At 45.8% G+C, this 23,291-nt stretch overlaps 1 protein-coding gene across 3 annotated transcripts in view; it reads right to left on the bottom strand.

Annotated features, from left to right (window-relative positions):
• The window catches only part of IFT43 (intraflagellar transport 43), a 67,974-nt gene that overhangs the window by 42,928 nt on the left and 1,755 nt on the right, over positions 1 to 23,291 (bottom strand). For all 3 annotated transcript variants that reach the window (XM_075926852.2, XM_075926853.2, XM_075926851.2), the window contains exon 3: positions 1,369 to 1,436. In XM_075926852.2, the coding sequence (XP_075782967.1) occupies positions 1,369 to 1,436 (68 nt within the window). The remainder of the gene's footprint in view (positions 1 to 1,368; positions 1,437 to 23,291) is intronic.

Consider the following 23,291-nt stretch of genomic DNA (forward strand, 5'->3'; position numbering starts at 1 on the left):
TCTGGTAGAGGTATATTTAGTCCTTTCATAAATTGGAATGCTTCAAGAATAAGGTGACCAGGTCAGTAGATTCTCAATGCACACCTGAGTGTACTAGGGATGTGAACAATTAGTCAACTATCTAATAAGCAAATGCTTATCGGATAGTCGACACACTAGTCAAATAGTAACTCCCCCTTCCTTGCTGCTTCTATCAGAGAGAGGCAGCAAGGGGGGTGGATGAGGAGAAGATGCTTCAAAATGGTAGTGCTGTGTGGAGCCCAGGGCCAGATCCTGGGCTCCACACAGCGCTGCCACTTTAAAATGCCACAGGGAGCCCGGGGCCAGAGAGGGACTGCTTGAGTCCTCCACTGGCCCCATACTCCCTGCAGCACTTTTGCCTTTGAAGTGTAGCAACAGCCCCAGGTGGAGGTGCCCTTATCAACTAATCTAATAGTCAATGCAAATTGCATCAACTATTTGATTAGCCAATTAATCTAAATTTAACATCCCTAGAGTGTAATATAACTCCCCCACATTCTACCTGAGCCTAATACAAGAGGCGTCTTCTTACTTTTTAGCTCCATCAATACGGGTGAAGCAGAGCCCAGTTAACTTTACAGCCTTTGGTGGAGGGCCTGAAGTTTTCATCTCTCAACTCCACCTGCCCTTAGTCCATATCCTCTGTCTTTTGGCATACCCTGATCTCCCTTTTCCTCTAGATTCCCTTCGTCTTCCATACTGGACTCTCCAGCTGTACTGAGTCCCACCTCTTTCCCTGATTCCTCTCTTCCCTGAATTCCATCCCTGACCACACCCATCAATGTGGGATCCCTCCATAAGGACTTCTTCTTAGACATTACACTCCCAGTCAAACATACACAAACTCTGATCAATTTCACCTTTTTCCACCAAACCTGGACACAAAATCATGACTCCTTCTGTGGAGTGCCCTGGCTGCCAGTGGGACTCCACCATTCATCAATAGGATCTTCTCATTGAAAGAGCGCAGCCAGGAAGAGTATTTAGGATTGCAAACTGTCCTTGACCAGACACCATTGCTGCAAATGGCATCCAGTCGGTAGAGCTGGACAAGTTCCTAAACCCACCTCCACACTCCTTCCAAATTACTTCCATCAGGTAGGGGATGTTCTGTCACTGGCTTCATACAGATCTGTGGATCTGAATAGCATAGCACATAAGGAGAATCAGGTCAGCTGCCTGGTGCTCTGGGTTGGATGGTCTGGAGGGCTCACAATGGCAGAGACAGAGGCAGTGTACAAGATTCCTGGAGATCACCCTAGTGGTTGAGAGAACAAACCCTTAAAGGTGATGTTCTGTCAATCTATACTTAAGCCCACCTCAAAAAAGAAAGAAGCTGGTACTCACTTCGAAGGTGCCATTACAGGATCTTCTGCCCAGCCTCCTTGCCGTCGTGGGGGTTTAGGTGGTGGGCCCTTTAAGAATAAGAGACGTACACAAGAAAGAAAATATATTATACCCAGGCTCCAACCAGACCACCTCACACTAGATTCACTCATATTGATTCTTGCAGAGAGTTACCTGGCAAGAAGTTTAAGTCCAACACTGAAGCGCTGTACTTAACAGTGTTTCATAAAACAAAGGAACAGAAATGCTGCAGGGCAGATTGTGAAGTGTCTAAAACCATGGTGTCTGGCCAGTTCTGAACTAGTAGCCACTATAGTGAACTAGCCACACTCAACCAGCCAAATAGCCACATGTGGCTAGCGTGTTGGACCCCACAGGTCTAAAACAACATAGGATGCATCTCTCTATTCAGGGAACTACATGAGTCTCAAGATCACATATCCAAGACTCAAATGCTGCCTAGCCAAAACATGCCGGGTATGGTGGCAGTCCAGCCTGTGTGTTCTGCTTTTTACAGGTGTGTCTTAGTATTGTACCTTGGCAGAGAAGAATTATTAAACTGCACTCATTTTTTAATCTTATCATAAAAACACAACACGCACACACACTCTCTGCCCTATGACATTCTCTGTCCAACACATGCAGACAGACAGAACAAGACACATTAAGAAACCACATTAGGAGACTGAATTGGATTTTTAGAAGATAAGAATAATAATCATGTTGCTTCTTCCTATGATATGCTGTGTAACAATGGTAATTGGCAGGTGTGGTGGGGAGAGGAATGTGTCTCAGGGACAGGGATAGAAATTTCCAAGACCATGAATGAAGCCAGTAGTAGGGATGTGAATGTATACCAGTGTCACTGGTTAACCCTCACAGTGATACGCAGCTTCTCCTGCTCTCCTTGCACTACTGCCTCTGCATCAGAAACAGCAGCACAAGAGGGGAGAGGAAAAGAAGTGGGAACCAGTGTGTGTGGGGAGCCAGCTTTCAAGCTGGCTCTTTGTGTGTACTGGCTCCCATGGAGCCGACTGCCCCCTCTGCTGCCGCAGCAGCAGAGGGAGGGGGAGCCAGTACTTATGGGGAGCCCCTGTGCATGCCAGCCCCCACAGAGCCATCTTCCCCTACCCCCTGTGTATAAATGTGTAATCCCTGAAAATTTCAGGGATTACACATTTATAAAAAATAAACTCATTTTAACATCCCTAGCCAGTAGGCCTCTGGTTTGTGTGTCCAGCCCATGACCTTTGCAGCTGAGGGTTCAATTCCCCTCTCATAGGGCACTGAAGTATAAAGCAACTGATGTGGCAGCAACCTTAGCAGTTTGCCTGACATGCAGTAGTGTGTGAGAGGAGACAGTGCAGTGCAAGCAAGTTCAGATTTCATATTTCTTCAAAGGACATTTAGAGAAAGCAGATGGGCTACAGAGATTCCTAAGAGCACAGTTTCAAATATGGAAAGCAGCACATTAATTCCAAGGGAGCCTCAACACTTAGGCAGGGATAGTAGAATGAGGATGCTCTCCTGAACTTTGGTTAAGGAAGAGGAAAGGGATCGGAGAACATGGAAGATTTCCTGGTCTCAGTGAGGGGTGGGAGAGGAGGATAATTCTGAGACTCAGCGAGGATAGGTTGGAGGTAACCCTGAGGCAGAGGGTCTCTTCTATTTGTTTCTAGAAGAAGTAGTATTGTTTGAGAGTGTGGGAAATAGAGACAGCCTGCCAGGGGCAACTGCTGCCTGCTGTAAGGCTGGGGCATGACCCTGCATAACTCCTTGGAAGGAGCAAAAATAGGCACTATCCAAAAATAAACAGGGAACAGAAATGAGCTGGGAGCTGAAGTCCCAAAATGCCAGCTTTCTCCAGCAAAGGGAGCACGAGAAGGCAGAGGAACAGGCAGGGAACATGAAATGCAGGAAATGGCCTCCTTATATGGGCTCATCCGCAGGGGACAGAGCTCAGTGGACTGGAATGACCATGTCACAGAATGCGAAGCCTTCAGGGCCCCAAGTGAATGGAGTTTTCTGATCTTTACATGATTCCTTCAGATTCTTAAGATGCCAAACTACAGAAGAGGCTGCAGTGCCAAAAAAGGAGCATTTTGAATACAGATTATTCATGTGTTCCCAAGCCCAGAAAAAAAAAGGGAGCACACCACACATGGGTGCGTGCATATACAAAAAAAACCTTATACTTGCACCTCATCCCTACATCTCCTCACACAACTGTCCTTCCCCATATATGCAACTTTGCCCTCCCTCCGTTTATCTAGGGATGTAAGCAACTAGTTCATTATCTGATAAGCATGAGCTTTTTGGATAGTTGATTAGTGCTGTGACTAGTCGCTTCCCAACTCTTACCGCCTCTATCTGGGTATGTCTACACTGCATTTCTCTTTTGAGAGAGGAATGCAAATGCAGCTGAGTGAAATTGCAAATGAAGCGCGGATTTGAATTTCCCGTGCTTCATTTGCATAATTGCATCCGGGCACTATTTCGAAATACCCTATTTCGAAAAAAAGAAACGCTGTCTAGACACGGTTATTTTGAAAGAAAACCCTTCTTTCGAAATTACCCTTACTCCTTATAAAATGAGGTTTAAGAGTTATTTTGAAAGAAGGGTTTTCTTCAAAAAAAAACCATGTCTAAACAGCGTTTCTTTTTTCTAAATAGGGTATTTTGAAATAGCTCCCGGACGCAATTATGCAAATGAAGCGCGGGAAATTCAAATCCGTGCTTCATTTGCAATTTTGCTCAGCTGCATTTGCATTCCTCTCTCAAAAGAGGAATGCAGTGTAGATATACCCGCTGAGTGAGGCAGCAAGGGGTGGGGAGCAGGAGCTGGTGCTAGGGGAAGACAGCTTAAAAGTCAGTTCCCTCCAGCACAGTCTCCGTGGGGAGAAAGAGAAGTAGAGGCTCAGTGGGAAATGGTGCAACTGGGAACTGAAGCAATCTCCGCTCATGCCAATTCTGTTGCGAATCTGCTTTTGAAAAGTACAAGAGCTCCACTGAGGCTCTTATATATTTCAAAGGCTAAGGTGCCACAGGGAGGGGACATGGGGCGCTTTTGAACTGTAGCAAAGCCAGGCAGGGCTCTTGTTACAGTTCATAGACAGAGGTGCCCTTATCGACTAATCACATATTCAACTGAAATCCCATCGACTATTCAATTAGTTAATTAATCTAAATTTAACATCCCTACCTTGTTCAGATCCCTCCACAGCACTATACCAATCCCCCAGACAGACAGTAGACCATGTCCCCCGATACACAACCATACAAATCCTCAGACAGCCCCTGCACAGTCACATTCAGAAACACCTCATGGGTCTGATGAATTATATGAATGCTGCCAAAGAGTCAAGGGGACAGAACCAAGTGAGAACGTAATATCTCCAGCCTCTGCTCTATGTCCAGTTTCCCACAGTACTTGGGTTTAGTCCCAAACTATCAAGGTCAACATTCAGGTTCAACTCAGGCACTCAACATTAGAAGCTACTTCTGAAAACATGCCATGACTGTGTAATAGGGATGCAAGCAACTAGCCCCTCAACTAGTCACTTCCTACCCCTTTGTTGCCTCTATCAGAGGCAACGGGGGGGGGGAGCAGGAGCCGATGCTGGGGGGAGCCAGCTTAAAAGCCAGTTTCCCACAGCACTATCTCCACAGGGGCAGGGAAGGCAGGGAGATAGCGGGGACTGGACACGAGCCGGGAATTAGCTTATTTCCGGCTCGAGCTGGGTCCCTCCTGCGCTTTAGCCTTTTAAATGTTTTAAAAGCCTTACTGATAGAGAGGCAGCAGTGCGGTGTGGCAAGGGGCTCCCCAGGAGTGGGCCCAGGAGCACACTGGCTGCTGGCCTCACTCCCGGGACCTATCAAATACATTTATAAGGCTAACACGCAGTGGGTGGGGACCCAGCATGAGCCAGAAATCGCTGTTCTGGCTTGTGCTCGGGTACCCCTGCTGAGCTTCTGATTTTTAAACATTTTAAGAGCTGGCAGACTCTTAATACATTTAAAAGGCAGAGCCACAGTGGGTTTACTCCCAGGCCTGGAGCTAACCCTGCAGCAGCTTCCCACTTATTGACTAGTCGATGGAAAATCCATTGACTAGTCAATTAGTTGGTTAAACTAGATTTAAGATCCCTACTATGTAATTGGGGTTTAACGCCAATGGCTCACCTATATCATTTCCCCACTGAATATACAGTCCACGTGGCTCTTAATGTCCAGAACATAAATGTCCTGTCTCAGAGGTAGTAGTGCAGAGCAGCAAAGAGGACCTGGTCTGTGTAGGGAACTGGTTTTAAAATGGGCCCCCCGTGCAGACTGGCTCCTGCCTGCCATCCTGTGCTGCTGCCGCTGATAGAAAGGCTGCAATGCGACATGGCAGGGGGCTCCCCAGGAGTGGGGCCAGGAGCGCACTGGCTGCTGGACTCACTCCCAGGACCTATCAAATAGTCGTGTAACCACTAACATTTGATGCAGTTACACGCTATCTAACATCCCTAATTCCCGCAGCCCTTTTATTCCTGTTGAAATAAACTCAGTAATTCTTTCAGGATTACCGAAAAGGTTCAGCCACAGTGATGGCCAGGCCAAGAATCATTGCTTTGTCTATTTGCCTGTAAAATACCATTAGTAAGTTAGTGTACCATATACATTTTAAATATTAATTTACATTTATTTTAAGATTTTAAGACCAGAATAGGCCTCTGGGATTACATAGTCTGACCTCAACTATAGAGGCTACAGCAGTGGTCCCCAACCTTTCTGGGTGGAGGGCACAATGCAGGACTGCCAGGCCACCCAGGGGTGGGGCCACGCATGCCCCAGGGGCGGCGCTAGGCGGGCACTACAGGACTTCTGTGAATTAGTGCCTAACTGAAAAATAATTTTTTTTTAAATCTAATCTTGATTTAAACATTTCTAATATAGGTGAATTCACCACATCCCTTTTCCAATGATTAATTATACAGCATCATTTACCCACAAATTTCAGTGTTTTACAAATTAAAATGAAAATATCATGTCACACATCATCACCAAAATGCAGTCACTTCTGAGGTGGATGTGGCTGCCCCAAACAGCCCTAATTAAGAATTCAAGACAAAGGTGAAAATAATGTAATGTCTTGTTGAACTGTACATAGAATTTAGAGATACAGTTTTCATGTACTAACCAAATTCCTGCCTAGATACCCCAATTTTTATGAAGAAGGCTGTAGGATTTTGATGACCAAAAGTGGTCAAGACCTCTGTGCCCCTAACTTTATAGTTAGGTGCCTAAATAAATGCATAGACTTTCAAAATGATGAGCACCCAGCAGTTCTCAATGTGTCACCCTTGTTTATTGGTGGACTACTTTCTGGTATAGCTTTTCCCATTTCTTGGCATACTTCTCAAAGCCTGTTCTCTTTAGCCTCTTTGGTAGCATCAACTAGGGCAGGAATAGCCAACCTAAACCTGAGAAGGAGCCAGAATTCACCAATGTGCATTGCTGAAGAGCAACAGTTCTATGTCACCAGCCCTGATCGTCTCCCCAACACCACTCTCAACACATTCTGCCCACTGGCAGCCCCACTGGTCAGTGCCTCCTTCTCCTTTTCCTCCTGCCCACTGGGATCAGCTCCTTCTCAGTGGGAGACACTTGAAGGGGGAACTAGGGGAAGACAGGCTTAGTGGAGAGGGTAGGAAGTGGCAGGATACTAGGGGAAAAAGGGTGGAGGGGGACACCACCTAGGGCAGAGCTGGGGGTTGAATAGTGAGCACCATCCAGTCCAGTGGAAAGATGGCACCTGTAGCTCCAGCCCTGGATTTGGTATCTATGTAAGGAGCCATATATTAACTTCTGAAGAGCCACATGTGGCTCTGGAGCCACAGGTTGGCCACCCCTGAACTAGGGGCTGGTCTATACTACAAAGGTTAAGTCAGTTTAAATGCATCGTCCAGGTCTGCAAAAAATTTACCTTCAGTGAAACATAATTCAGCCGATTCAAGTCTTGGTGTAGACACTGTTAGGTCAACAGGAGAATTTTTCCAGACTCAGCTACTACCTCTCGGAGAGAGGGATTTACCACAGCAAGAGAAGAACCCTTTTCATTGCTGTACTAAGTATCTATAACTATAGTGGCGCAGCTGCAGCTGTGCTGCCATAACATTCCTAGTACAGACATACAGTAGTCTAGTTCAGTTTTCTTTATGCCCATAATTCTTATTTTCAAAATTTAACTAACTACATATTCTTGTTCACATACCCATTTTCAGAAGCTCTCTTACCTTCAACCCTGGAAAAAGTGTCCTTTGCACAGTGATCATATAGCTTCGTCTTTTAATTTTCTTTTTCTACACAGAATTAGTCTCCTCTGTCTTCATCAAGGTACCATTCAAGGATACCCCAGAAATCCTTCCTCACCAATAATTATGTTGCTGCCCACCATAATTACCAGAATTCTATTCGCTAGATCTTCCTAGGAGCTGGGAACTCCTATTCCTCACTATGTTGATCTCAAAAAACTAGTGGTCACTGGCACCTTCCTACTATTCTCAGGTCTTCTTCCTTGTTAGGCAGTAATCATTCAAAGGTGGCTTCTCCTGTGCTCCTATCACTGGGGGGGCTTACTAGATTCCTATTAACTTGTGTCTCTGCAGCTGCAGCGGCAATGAAGCTTTGTGGATACTAGAAGCACCTCCACTGCCTCTTTTTGGAATCTGAGCAGGCGAACCTTTCAGTAAATGATCGGTGTTACAGACACAGCTTATGGATGCTCTGGACCCTTCCCATAAAGATTCTCAAAAGGGATTGGAGAGATAGATTCATTTTCCTTCTTGATCACAGCACCCACTGGAAGCCATCAGCATTCTGTGCAGGAAATATGAACTCAAATGACACTGACAGTGTGTGTGTCAGAGGGCATATGGGTCTCAATCCCAACCTGAGAGGCTATGGTGACAGGTCAGCAGGTGTCCATCTCATGTATCTCATACCTCCTGCCCAACGTATTGTAGAAGCATGAAACTCAGCTCCCTGACCCAGGCAGAAGCTTTGGGGTGTGAAGGGCTGGTGGTGGGTGAGGTGGTTGTATGTAGATGCTTTGTTTTCATTTAACAATATTCACGGTGTAGAGAAAGAAGGGCCAGGCTTCAGTTTCCATCTCCACAAGAAGTTACCTGAGGTTCCTCCACAGTAAGAAAAGCTGCATCCTCAGAGAGGTCTCACGAATTAGTTTTGATTATCACCAACAAAGGGATTCTGACTCATATAGACCTACTGCCTCTAGGCAGCCACTCAAAGAAACCAGTTTATACAACCACCACATAGAACAAGACATGGGGAAGGCTTGATTCCTTTGCCTGCCTAAACCAACTCCCCTAGCTTCCTAGGATAATGAAGAGTGGTCTCCATTAGCAGAACCCCTAGGGGACTCCTTCTCTTTATAAGGCCTTTGTTAGAAAGCAGTAAAGATTCCGTTTAACAAATTGGTGTCCAAGGAGTTCTCAGGGGTATCCTAAATCCTTGAAGCACTGGGTCTTCATTTCCCCTAGGTTCTTTTTGTGCTAGTAACAACTTACTTCCCTTTACTAGGAAAACTGGGTCAGAGGTGCATCAAGACATCAAGGAACCCACTTAGGGCCCCAAAAGGTCTATAATATCACAAGGGATAAGCAGCGGCAGCCCATGTTGTACGATAATTGTCAGGATTTCATGCAGTAAAACAACTGCTATATCCAGCTATGTAAATCAGGCTTGTGTTTCTGTCCTTTCAAGGAAGTGCACATATTGAAGCATATGGCACCTTGCCTTGCTTATATCCTTCTTTCCCTTCCCACATCTATACATCAATGCACTCCCCACAATGGCTTATCCTTTCTAACCCTGGGGTTACAGAACAATGTCCCTCCTTACCCCAAGGCTACACAGCAATGCCCCAACTACCCATCCTAGCTATACAGCAAGATCCCTCTATTAGTTTGCCACTCTCAAGCTACTTACTGGTAGCAAATGTTCTCATCCAGCCATACCCTTCCATCAGTTCCTTTAGTGGGTTCAGGATGGAAGCATTCAAAGCATGAAATAAATGTATGGAAAAATCTTGTAATAAAACTGTTTCCCATGGGATTCCCAGGGTCCGTCCCTCCTCCTCACCAGGGAGCTGCTGAACAACTCAACAGCTAGGCGAGCTGAACAGGGAGAATGCTACAAAAAAGGCTGGGAAATGTGGCTGATTAGAAGAGCTATTCTGGTGAAACTGAAGGAAGATGTCATTGAAAGGCCAAAAGATAACCTCAACAGGCTGAAAATAACTGCCTTGCTGGCTGGCCACTCGGGGTGCCGGGGGGTAGGGGGAAGGGGGAGAGGCAATACAAGGCCTTGGGGAGCTCTAGGCTGTATGATGCTGGGGCTCACACTGGGGAAGTTGGCCTAATTAGGGAACATGAGTTCAGCTACATTTTTCAGATTCCTCCTGGAGAATCTGGCCAATGTCCAGCTGAGCAGGAATGGCTGGGAGTCCAGCATATCTGCAGACAAAAGAAGACCACATGAAAAGAGAAGCAAGTCCTCTTCAAAAGTATACAAGTGTAACAGCCCATGACTTCCAATATGCTGGCTCTCCTCTGGTGGAGGATGCATCTCCTAAAGCAAACACTAACATAATCCAGATAGCCAACCGAGTCTCCTGGACATGGCAAGTAAGTTCATCCCAGGCCAGGACAAACTTGTTTGCTAAGCAAATCTGGGAAGGCATTCACAACTGAAGATACCTCCAAGAAATACAGCCTTGGAGCTGGCACTTATTTTTCTCAGGCTCTGCTAAGATGCCCGTCACTATGAAAAACTCTGCCGCGTCCAGGGAACGTGTCCGCTTTTTTGGAACAGTTTCTGAAAAAACGGGAGCATTCTTTCAGAAGGCCTGTATTCCTCATTTTATGAGGAATAAGAGCACTTCCAAAAGAGGAGGGTTTTCCCACATTTGGCCCTGTGCAAACTGGCCAAATGTTGGAAAGCCTCTTCCGAAAAAAAAAAAGTGGCAAAAGGAATGCAAATTGCGGTTCGCAATTTGCGCATCTTTTTCTGGAAAAAAATTACAGTGTAGACATAGCCTGTGAGAGCTATCAACACCCATCCTGGCCTATGCCACTTCCTGCAGCTGCCCTTGGCTGCAAAAAATGAACCACAGCCAATGGGAGCTATGAGGCTCCATAGCTATGGACACTTTAAATAAACAAAGTGGTGTGGGTCTGCCCGCGGCCCACTTTGAGAAACACTGCTCTATTTAAATCCATGGTATGTCCACATCTTGAATACTCGAGACAACTAAAGGGGAATATAATAGATGACTATAAAATCATGACTTATGTGGAAAAAGTGAATAAAGAAGAGTTGTTTACTCTTTCCCATAACACGAACTGGGAGAGGAGGGTCACCAAAGGAAAATTAATTGGTATCTGGTTTAAAACAAATAAAAGGAAGTACTTTACACAACATACAGCCAACCTATGAAACTCCTTGTGGGAGGATGTTGAGAAGGCCAAAACCATAACAGGGTTCAAAAAGAGCTAGATAAATTAATGTATCCATCAATGGCTATTAGTCAGGATGGGCAGGGATGGTATCCCTAGCCTCTGTTTGTCAGAAGCTGGGAATGAGCAACAGGGGATGGATCACTTAGGGTGTGTCTAGACAACAGAGTTTTGTCAACAAAAGTGGACTTTTGTCGACAAAACTATACCTGCGTCTACACTACCGCTGAGTTCTGTCGACATAACGTCAACAGAACTCAGCAGTTTTGTCGACGCTGGTAAACCTCATTTTACGAGGCATAACGCCTTCTGTCGACAGAGTTCTGTCGACAGAAGGTGTTATTGCATGTAGGGTTGTGTCTAGACTACAGGGTTTTGTCGACAAAGCAGCTTGCTTTGTCGACAGAACTGAATGTAGTCTAGACGCTCTTTGTCGACAGAAGCTTCTGTCGACAAAACCCTGTAGTCTAGACGTACCCATAATGATTGCCTGTTCTGTTCATTCCCTCTAGGGCACATGGCATTGGCCACTGACAAAATATTGGGCTAGATGGACCTTCGGACTGACCCAATATGGCCATTCTTAAGTTCTTAAAATCCTCAGAGCAGGGGGTGTTGGGAAAGCACCTGGCACAGAGCAGATGCTTCCTCAAGATAATTAAATAATCCCCCCTAGAGATAAACCCAGAGCTAAGCATATGGAACAGTGAACTCAAAAGCAATTTATTCTGACTTCTGTAATTTTCAGGATGGAATAGCATCGAGTCAACATTTAGGTTCTGGGAAGATTTGGGGTGGTTAATGGTATGAGAATAGAGCTTTCCATGGAAACAGGGCTGGGATCCCAAATATCATACAAGATACTTGAACAAGAACTGGGCAAGAAAATAACAGTTTTACTTTCTGCTTACAGGCTCTGATCCTGCAGAGTCCCACCCAGGTGAGGAAGCCTCAGTCACACTAGTAACACTATTGATTTTAATGGGGCTCCTCAGCTACATGACCAGGCTCATCATGATGAGTAAATTTATAAAGTTATAAATTGGCTTTATATTTTCCTCACCTGTGTTTCCAACAACAGCTCACCTTATTAATCATGATTACATTCCTGATAATGACCCACTTAATTTAAATAATAATAAATAATAAAGTGCAGCACTTTTTCACATTTATGCTGCTTTACAAGTATCAGTCAATCTCCACACTCTCCTGCATATTATGTTATCCTCACTTAATAGAAGGGATTAAGGCACAGACTGAAAAAGGAACTTGCCCAAGGTTACACTCCAGATCTGTGGCACAGTCAGGAACAGAAATCAAGAGCCACCCCTTTCCACCCTCCAGATTAACTGTAGTCTCTTCCTTGCCACAAAGCCCAGATACTGAGCTAGAGCCTTTATTATCCCATTGACCAGCCTCACGTCTCTTTGCTAAGTGTTCTAGGCAGCCTTGGAAAATGCAGCACAATGACTGGTTGAACTGTCAAGAATTCAGATCTGAGCCAGGGGATGCAGAACAAATCCCAGAGCAGGCGGATGGATGGAGGGCAGGACTTCAGCAGGCACATTCACACAAAGAGCACAAGAGCTGCTGGTTCAATAATCTTCAGCCCCCCAGTGGGAACATACCTAATACAGGAAAAGACCAGATTATAAACACTCAGTACAGCCCAAAGGGAGTTCAGAGAAGGGTTATATGAGTCATCAGGGCGATGGAGGGGCCAACTTCAGACAGATGATTAAAGAAGCTAAGTATTTCAGCCTGGCTGAACAATGACTAAGTGAGGGAAGTACTGTAGCTGCACAAGCCTGGTCACACTTGATAGTCAGGTTCCATTTATAATGGTCTTATAAAGCGTAAATAATTGATTCACAGAGATTATAAACATTTTATAGACTTAGTAGTAGGCATTAGAGATGGTTGTAAGCAACTTATTGAATCATCACACCCTATAGCAATTAACCATTTATTTTCCTGTTTAGATTAAAAAATAATAACATTTAACATTAATATAAAGAATGGCCAGGTATCTGAAGGATGGGAAGGTGGGGATTTAGGCCAAGTGAACCTAATGCATTTCATAGTAATGATCACATCTTGCCAGAAAAATTGTCTCCTTGACAATTCCCCTTCGTCCCATCATACAACATTCCTGTAGCTATGACTGCTCACGTGGAAAAGACCCCTCAGGAAAGTATTGGTCTTTTATTTTAATTAAATGTAGCAGCCAGCAGCTAGTACCATGTGACCAGCGAGCTCACCACAGATTTCCAGCAAGTGCTCAGTAGGACCTGACTCGGGAACCACTAACTTAGGAAGATACAGAGGGATGTAATTAAATGTAACCAGATGGAATTAAGATGATGATTTAGGCTGATTCTTTATCCAGCAGCAAGAAGAGCAGAAGCAGAGTGGGGGCTATCCTGTTTATTGCGTCAGGTGTAACATGTATGATTACCTGCCCTGTGGGCGGGTGGCATATGTGTGCACCCGTTGCAAGGAGCTCCTGACCCTCAGAGACTGAGTTCGGGCTTTGGAGGCCAGGGTGGCTGAACTGGAGGAGCTAAGGGAGGCAGAGAGCTATGTTGATGAGACTTTCCTGGACACTGTAGTACTGCCCCACCTCCAGACTGAGAGCCCCAGTGCTCTTAAGGAGGATGAAAGTCTCAAGAGAACAGAGCATTAAATGGGAGCAGAGGGAAACCATCACCTTCCAAAGGATGTTGCGGTATTCTCTCACACTGAGGATACCTCTGAGGGGGAGGGAATGCCAGTTGTTAGGAAGAAGCAAGTGTTAGTAGTGGGTGATTTGATCGTTAGAAACATAGATAGTTGGGTTTGTGATGACCGGGAGAACCGTATGGTCAATTGCCTGCCTGGTGCGAAGATTGCGGATCTCTCGAGGCATCTAGATAGACTTATGTGTAGTGCTGGGGAGGAGCCGCTGGTCATGGTACATGTAGGTACCAATGACGTACGGAAGGGTAGGAGAGATGACCTGGAGGCCAAATTTAGGTTGCTAGGAAAGAGACTGAAATCCAGGACCTCTATGGTGGCTTTCTCGGAAATGCTTCCAGTTCCACGCGCAGGGCCAGGTAGGCAGGCAGAGCTTCAGAGTCTTAATGCATGGATGAGACGATGGTGTAGGGACGAGGGGTTTAGATTTATTAGGAACTGGGGACACTTTTGGGAAAGGGGGAGCCTATACAGGAAGGATGGGCTCCACCTAAACCAGGGTGGAACCAGACTGCTGGCACTAAACATCAAAAAGGCTGTCGAGCAGTTTTTAAACTAAGAGATGGGGGAAAGCCACATAAATCGGGTGGAGACTTCTCTTAGAGAATCTCTATCAATGAATTCTCCTCTAAGCTGTAGTCAGAAAGAGAGGAAGGGAGAGGACAAACCATGGGCCAGAGCAGACAAACAACTGCATATAAAGGAATCCAATGCTTCAGGGAAGGACGAATAAATAAACAGTGGCAAATTTTTAAAGTGCTTCTACACAAATGCTAGGAGTATGACTAATAAGATGGGTGAACTAGAGTACCTTGTATTAAAGGAGGAGATTGACATAATAGGCATCACTGAAACCTGGTGCAATGAGGAAAGTCTGTGGGACACAATCATACCAGGATATAAAATATATCGAAAGGATAGAGCGGGCCGTGTGGGTGGCGGAGTGGCACTGTATGTGAAAGATAATGTAGAATCAAATGAAATAAAAATATTAAATGAATCAACATGTTCAATAACTCGCTATGGATAGTAATTCCATGCTCCAATAATAAGGATTTAGCAGTAGGGATATATTATCAACCACCTGACCAGCACAGTGATACTGACATTGAAATGCTGAGGGAGATTAGAGAGGCTATGAAAATAAAGAACTCTGTAATAATGGGGGATTTTAATTATCCCCATATTGACTGGGTACATGTCACCTCAGGAAGAAAAGCAGAGATAAAATTTCTCAATGGCTTAAATAACTGCTTCTTGGAGCAGCTGGTACAGGAACCCAGAAGAGGAAGAGGCAATTCTCGATTTAGTCCTGAGTGGGGCGCAGGATCAGGTCCAGGAGATAACCATTACAGGACCGCTTGGGAATAGTGACCATAATATAATAACATTTAACATTCCTGTGGTGGGAAGAACACCTCAGCAGTCCAGCACCCTGGCATTTAATTTCAAAAAGGGGAACTATGCAAAAATGAGGAGGTTAGTTAAACAGAAATTAAAAGGCATAGTGACTAGAGCCAAATCCCTGCGAGCTGCATGGAAACTTTTTAAAGACACCATAATAGAGGCCCAACTTAAATGTATACCCCAAATTAAAAAAAATAGTAAGAGACCCAAAAAAGAGTAATCATGGCTTAAACACCATGTAAAAGAAGCAGTGAGGGACAAAAAGGCATCTTTCAAGAAGTAGAAGTCCAATCCCAGTGAGATAAATAGAAAGGAACATAAACACTGTCAAATCAAGTGTAAAAATGTAATAAGAAAAGCAAAAAAAGATTTTGAGGAACAGCTAGCCAAAAACTCAAAAATAAATAGCAAAATGTTTTTAAAGTACATTAGAAGCAGGAAGCCTGCTAAAAAAACAATGGGTCCCCTAGACCCGTGGTCCCCAACACGGCATTTGTCTGCGCCCGCCAAGTGCTCAGGGCTGGCCTGGCACCGGGCACGTGGCGCATGTGCGGTGCCGGAGCCGGCCCCGGGGCGCACGGTGAAAGCCGGCCCCGGGGGCGCCGCGGATTGACCCCCCGCAGCGCATGGGGGAGAAGGGGAGGGGGAGAGAGCGCCAGCACCGGCGCGCGGCCCTTGGGGGAGAGAGCACCAGCCCCGGGAATGCGGCTATGTGGGGGCCCCGCCCTCCAGGCGCCCGGCGGGCGAACGGCCACGCCCCCTGGCGCCCGGCAACCCCAAATGGTTGGGGACCACTGCCCTAGACGATCAAGATATAAAAGGAGCAATCAAGGACAATAAAGCCATTGCAGAGAAACTAAATAATTTCTATGCTCAAGTCTTCATGGCTGAGGATGTTAGGGAGATTCCCAAATCTGCACCGTCCTTTTTGGGTGACGGATCTGAGGAGCTGTCCTGGATTGAAGTGTCATTAGAGGAGGTTTTGGAACAAATAGAAAAACTTAATGTTAACAAATCACCAGGACCGGATGGCATTCATCCAAGGATTCTAAAAGAACTCGGGAAATTGCTGAACTATTATCTGTGGTTTGTAACCTATCCTTTAAATCAGCTTCTGTATCTAATGACTGGAAGGTAGCTAACGTGACACCAATATTTAAAAAGGGCTGTAGAGGTGATCCTGGCAATTATAGACTGGTAAGTCTAACTTCAGTACCGGGCAAATTAGTCGAAACAATAGTAAAGAATAAAATTGTCAGGCACGTAAAAGAACATAATTTGTTGGACAAAAGTCAACATGGTTTCTGAAAAGGGAAATTATGTCTTACTAATCTATTAGGGTATGTCTACACTTGCAGCCTATTTCGGAATAGGGCTGCAAATGTAGGCATTTGGAATTGCAAATCAAGCCTGGGATTTAAATATCCCACGCTTGATTTGCATCTTCCCGGCCAGGCGCCAGTTTTTGAAATTTACAAGCCCGGAATAACTGCCCGTGTCTACATGCGGCAGTGAAACGGGTGTCTGAAATAAAGCCCTATTTCGAACTACCTGTTATTCCTCCTGCAATGAGGTTTAACAGGTAGTTTATAATAGGGCTTTATTTCAAATGCCTGTTTCACTGCCGCGTGTAGACGCGGGCAGTTATTCCAGGCTTGTAAATTTCAAAAACTGGCACTTGGCCGGGCAGGAATCAAATCAAGCGCGGGATATTAAATCCTGGGCTTGATTTGCAATTCCGAATGCCTACATTTGCAGCCCTGTTCCGAAGTAGGCTGCAAGTGTAGACATACCCTTAGAGTTCTTTGAAGGGGTTAACAAACATGCAGATAAGGGGGAATCCAGTAGATATTATACTTAGATTTTCAGGCTCTTGTGTAAATTACATTGTCATGGGATAAGAGGGAAGGTCCTTTCATGGACTGAGAACAGGTTAAAAGACAGGAAACAAAGGGTAGGAATAAATGGTACATTTTCAAAATGGAGAGGGGTAACTAGTGGTGTCCCCCAAGGGTCAGTCCTGGGACCAATCCTGTTCAACTTATTCATAAATGATCTGGAGAAAGGGGTAAGCAGCGAGGTGGTAAAGTTTGCGGATGATACTAAGCTGTTTAAGATAGTCAAGACAGAAGCAGACTGTGAAGAACTTCAAAAAGATCTCACCAAACTGAGTGATTGGGCAACAAAATGGCAAATTAAATTTAATGCGGATAAGTGTATAGTAATGCACGCTGGAAAAAATAACCCCAACTATACATACAGTATGATGGGGGCTAATTTTACGACGACAAATCAGGAAAGATATCTTGGAGTTATTGTGGATAGTTCTCTGAAAACGTCCACAGAGTGTGCAGCAGTGGTCAAAAAGGCAAATAGGATGTTAGGAATTATTAAGAAAGGGATAGAAAATAAGACCCAGAATACCTTACTGCCCATGTATAAAACTATAGTACGCCCGCATCTTGAATATTGTGTACAGTTGTGGTCTCCTCACCTCAAAAAAGATATTTTGGCCTTAGAAAGGATTCAGAAAAGGGCAACTAAAATGATTAGGGGTTTGGAACAGGTCCCATATGAAGAGAGGTTAAAGCAACTGGGACTTTTCAGTTTAGAAAAGAGGAGACTGAGAAAGGATATGATAGAGGTATATAAAATCACGAGTGGTGAGGAGAGGGTGAATAAAGAAAAGTTATTTATTAGTTCCCATAATAGAAGAACTAGAGGACACCAAATGAAATTAATGGGTAGCAGGTTTAAAACTAATAAAAGAAAGTTCTTCTTCACACAGCACGTAGTCAACCTGTGGAACTCCTTGCCCGACGAGGCTGTGAAGGCTAGGATTATAACAGAGTTTAAAGAGAAGCTAGATAATTTCCTGGAGGTTAGGTCCATAAAAGTATATTAGCCAGGGGATAGAAATGTGTCCCTGGCCTCTGTTTGTCAGAGGCTGGAGAAGGATGGCAGGAGACAAATCATTGATCATTGTCTTCGGTCCACTCCCTCTGGGGCACCTGGTGCTGGCCACTGGGCTAGATGGACCTTTGGTCTGACCCAGTATGGCCATTCTTATGTTCTTATGTAAAGTCTGTGGAATCATCCCCCAAGGGAAGTTCCATCACTTGAGGCAGTGAAAACTTACTTGGAACACAACCCTGGGACTTCTAATATAGGGGATGATCCTGCCTTGACCTGGCAGAAGAATGGGAGGATTAGATGGATCTTTCCTACTACAACCATTATGCTACTCTGAAAAGAAAATTCTGAATTGAAGTGCTTGTTCTCTGAGGGTATGTCTACACTACCCTCCTAATTCGAAATAGGAGGGTAATGTAGGCATACCGCAATTGCAAATGAAGCCCGGGATTTGAATTTCCCGGGCTTCATTTGCATAAAGCGGGGCTCCGCCATTTTTAAAACCACACTCGTTCGAACCCCGTGCCGCGCGGCTACACGGGGCACAAACTAGGTAGTTCGAACTAGGCTTCCTAGTGCGAACTACCGTTACTCCTCGTGGAAGGAGGAGTAACGGTAGTTCGAACTAGGAAGCCTAGTTCAAACTACCTAGTTCGTGCCCCGTGTAGCCGCGCGGCACGGGGTTCGAACGAGCGGGGTTTTAAAAATGGCGGAGCCCCGCTTATGCAAATGAAGCCCGGGAAATTCAAATCCTGGGCTTCATTTGAAAGTGCAGTATGCCTACATTACCCCGCTAGTTCGAACTAGGAGGGTAGTGTAGACATACCCTGAGGTAGTAGGGGGGATTCCAACATGGAGTGAGGGAGGGAAGGAGGGAGGAGGGATTTCCAACATGGAGGAAGGGAGGGAGGGAGGGAGGGAGGAGGGATTTCCAACATGGAGTGAGGGAGGGAAGGAGGGAGGAGGGATTTCCAACATGGAGTGAGGGATTTCCAACATGGACAACACACAGCACATACTTTCAAAAGATGTTCTTGTTTGGACAGGATACACTCCATTTCTCCCTCACCTCTGGACTGAGGAGTAACGGTAGTTCAGACTAGGAAGCCTAGTCCGAACTACCTAGTCCATGCCGCATGTAGCTGCGCGGCATGGGGTTTGAACGAGCCGGGATTTAAAAATGGCGGCGCCCGGCTTATGCAAATGAAGCCCGGGAAATTCAAATCCCGGGCTTCATTTGCAAGTGCAGTATGCCTACATTACCCTCCTAGTTCGAACTAGGAAAGTAGTGTAGATATACCCAAACAGAAGTACAGGCAGTCCCCGGGTTACGTACAAGATAGGGACTGTCCCGCTGCCGGCGTCCTCAGAGGCTTTGCTCCCTGTCTCCCTGGTCTGCTGGTCTCCGCGTAGTCGGATCCGCGTAACTTGGGGACTGCCTGTAACTCCTAAAGAATGCTGTGCACCTGATTCTCCCCTGCCACACACATCATGTAATCACAGGCATTCAGTCTACCCAGGTGTAAAACGTCCCCACTCACAATGGGGACATTTCACATCAGCTTTGTGTGGGTGTCAGAGAAACAGTCCAAGACAAAAGAGAGTTTGGCCACACACAACTGCAAAGGCAGCAGAAAGCTGTCGCAGAGCAGATGCTTGTCTAGAGACTGCCTAAAAAGGAGGCCAAGTTACAAACAAGGTCACCAGAGAGTAAATAGTCATTTTTCCCTAACAAATTAAAGGGTCCAAAGCACTCACAAGTGCACACAATCTAGATATATAGGCAGGAGGCTACAACTATGTATCCTGGAGTCACTGCCTCCTCCAGATCCCCTACAGTAACTGTAATTATCCATGGTGTATTATTCATACACATTTAACTCTTTCTGCACATGCACTTCATGCATATGAGATTGGATTCTTTCAGCTAGCAATAGCCACTGAGCCATGTCTGTGCCATAGGTGACCTCTTGCACCTCCCTCCCCAGCCCCTTAGGGAATAAAAAGCTGAGCAGGCCCAACTATCCCCAAGTTTCTTTGCCAGTATAGAACCCAAATGTTATAGGACTCTGTGGTAATGGGAAGAGGGGCCAGGTCATATATTACATGTGAACATCACATCTAAGTAGAGATGTTAAAATACATGTATTCAAGTAAACGTGTAACTGCTGAACATTTTAGCAGTTACACGTTTGCATGCAGGGGGAAGGCGGTGTGTGTGGGGAGCTGGCTTTTTTACAGCTGGCTATATCAGAGGCAGCAGCACAGGGGTAGGGCACAGGCAGCTCAGCAGCATGTGTGTGTATGGGTGGGGGGCCTGTATGTAACCATGAAGGTTAACCAATGAACCCAGGCTCACTGGTTAACCGTTTACACATTTACACTATCACATCCCTACTTCTAAGAACCACAGTGCCTGCAAAGCAAGTAATAGTTCTTCTCTGAGTGACTGGCCACATGGTTTGATATTCTGGCTGCTCTAAGGGGGTGGGGATGTTATCAGGAGCCCTGTCTCAGAACAGGAGAGGCTAGTATGAGGCATACCTCTTAAACCTCCAATACTAGTGATTCAAAAGAAGATGCTTTGGATTTCATAATTTTGAGTCTCTCAAGGATGTGACCTGTTCCCAGGCCCTGCAACCAGTCTGCATCACTGCTATGAGCACGTGACCAAAAAAGGCAACTAAATCAAGCAGCCTAAAGCTGGTACAAGTTTGCCAGGTCTCAGATGCCTGATAAGATTGCATGCTGTGTCTATGTTTTTCCAGCTGGGAGGCTGTAAGTGAAAGTCAATATCACAAACAGAAGCTGCATTTCCTATCATTACTGTTATTTTCACTCCCCTATTGCGTGGGTTTGTCTTGTTTTATCTTTTAGAAAACAGGACTGGATTTTAACAAGAGTAATAACAGCTCCAGTCGATCTCAACTAACTTCTCTTTCCCTCCCCCTCATAAAAACAGTTGTCCTCATCTTTAATACCATCTAAAAGAACATCAAATATGATAGCAGGGGGTTTCCATCACAAACTGTCTCCAGCTAAACAAAAAGGGAACAAGAAATGTTGTTAAAATAAAAGTCTGTATTTAATATTTTGAATTTCAAATGCTTTAACTGGTTTTCCTTCATTAACAATTTTTATAACCTTGTATTAAAGATACAGAAAAGGTGTATTTGCCATAATTCTAAGTAGGCTGATGTCTCTGTATAACAAACTTTGTGTAAAACTGATTAGTGCTAGACAGTGAAAAGATTATGTTAACAGCTTTAATCCTTTGGGCTCGGATAGTCCATCAAAACTAAAACAATACAGTAAGTACTAGGAATGTCCATTATTAATAAGCATCTAAGTGTCACACAGGGCTGGATTAAGACCTTTAGAGGCCCTAAGCACTGAAAAGATTATGGAGCCCCCCATATGTAATTCAAAATAAAAACAATACTATAATGTAAAAATCTCTCTTTTTGGGGGGGGGGGTGCCCCTGCTTTGCTGGTGCCCTAAGCACGTGTTTAGTCTGCCTATTGGGTAATCCAGCCCTGGTGTCACATGAAGGATGGATCTTAAAGCCCAGGGACTTAGGCTTCTGCTATAATGCTAGTACCTGTGTGTATGTCTACACTACAGCACTAATGCGAACTAACTTAGTTCGAATTAGTTAATTCGAACTAAGATAATTCGAACTAACGGATCCAGACTAAAAAACTAGTTCAAATTAGCGTTTTGCTAATTCGAACTAGCATGTCCACATTAAGTGGACCCTGAACCGGGGTTAAGGATGGCTGGAAGCAGTGCCAGCAGGGCATCAGACGAGGACTTAGAGCGTGGAGCTGCTGCCTCAGGCTAGCAGAGGCCTGTGCTTAAAGGGACCCGACCCCCACCCCGGACAGACAGTTCTCAGGGGTGCCCCGCTTGAAAGCAGTCCTGGCTTGGATTGCCCGGAGTACCCACACTGGGCACATCACAGCACTCGGCCATCAGACCGGCTGTACTTGCCGCAGGCTGCCATCTGGGGAGAGGGGGCAATTGGGGGGCTGCAGGAGAGCTTCCACCCCGAGGAGCCCACAGAGCCACCCCAGTCCTCCCCATCGGGGGCTCGTATCCCATTCCTCCCTCACCTCCTTCCACTTACCCCTCTCTAGCCCCCCTTCCTGATGTACTAAATAAAGAAAACGTGTGGTCAAAAATAGAATCTCTCTTTATTGAACAAAACTCGGGGAGACTGGGAAAAGGAGGTGGGAGAGGGGAGGACAACTAAAATGATCAGAGGTTTGGAACAGGTCCCATATGAAGAGAGGCTAAAGAGACTGGGACTTTTCAGTTTAGAAAGGAGGAGACTGAGGGGGGATAGGATAAAAGCATGAGTGGGGTGGAGAGGGTGCATCAAGAAAAGTTCTTCATTAGTTCCCATAAAGAAGGACTAGAGGACACCAAAGGAAAGGAATGGGTAGCAGGCTTCAAACTAGTAACAGAAAGTTGTTCTTCACAAAGCAAAGAGTCAACCTGTGGAACTCTTTGCTGCAGGAGGCTGTGAAGGCTAGAACTAGAACAGAGTTTAAAGAGAAGTGAGATCAAGTCATGGAGGTTGGGTCCATGGAGTGCTATTAGCCAGGGGGTAGGAGTGGTGTCCCTGCCCAAAGTTTGTGGAAGGCTGGAGAGGGATGGCACGAGACAAATGGCTTGGTCAGTGTCTTCGGTCCATCCCCTCCAGGGTCCCTAGGGTTGGCCGCTGTCGGCAGACAGGCTATTGGGCTAGATGGACCTTTGGTCTGACCCAGGACGGCCATTGTAAGCTCAGGGCTCAGGGTCGGGGGTCTCAGTGGACCACCTTGATTTTCATGCATACCTGTTCCTGGGTGGCCAGGCTGGCAGCTCTCCTGCCCTAGACGGCCACTTTCCTGTGCCTAGTGCAGAGATCGTGTGCCTAGTGCAGAGATCTCCGCACTAGCCCAGGCGGGTGCCCGCCTCTTGCGGTCCCGGGCAAGCTCCCGGGAGCTGCCAGCCTGGTCCCGGGAAGAGGGGGAGGGCTGGGGGGCATCGGGTGGCTGGCTCGAGCCGTACCAGGTGCAGGGTCTGCTAGCTGGGTGCTGGCAGGCTTGCACCTGGCTCGGGCACCGTAGCCAGCCTGTGCCCCTTTAAGGGGTCCGGGGCTGGGAGGGGGGCATACGAGTTTCCCTGGTGTTGGCCAGAGTGGCCACCAGGGAAAGCTGGGGAGGACTAGCCTCCCACTAGTTCGAATTAAGGGACTACACACCCCTTAATTCGAACTAGTAAGTTCGAACTAGGCTTAGTCCTCGTAGAATGAGGTTTACCTAGTTCGAACTAAGCGCTCCGCTAGTTCGAATTAA

The sequence above is a fragment of the Pelodiscus sinensis genome, chromosome 5, assembly GCF_052426305.1.
Source record: "Pelodiscus sinensis isolate ZL-2025 chromosome 5, ASM5242630v1, whole genome shotgun sequence".
Classification (NCBI taxonomy): Eukaryota; Metazoa; Chordata; order Testudines; family Trionychidae; genus Pelodiscus; species Pelodiscus sinensis.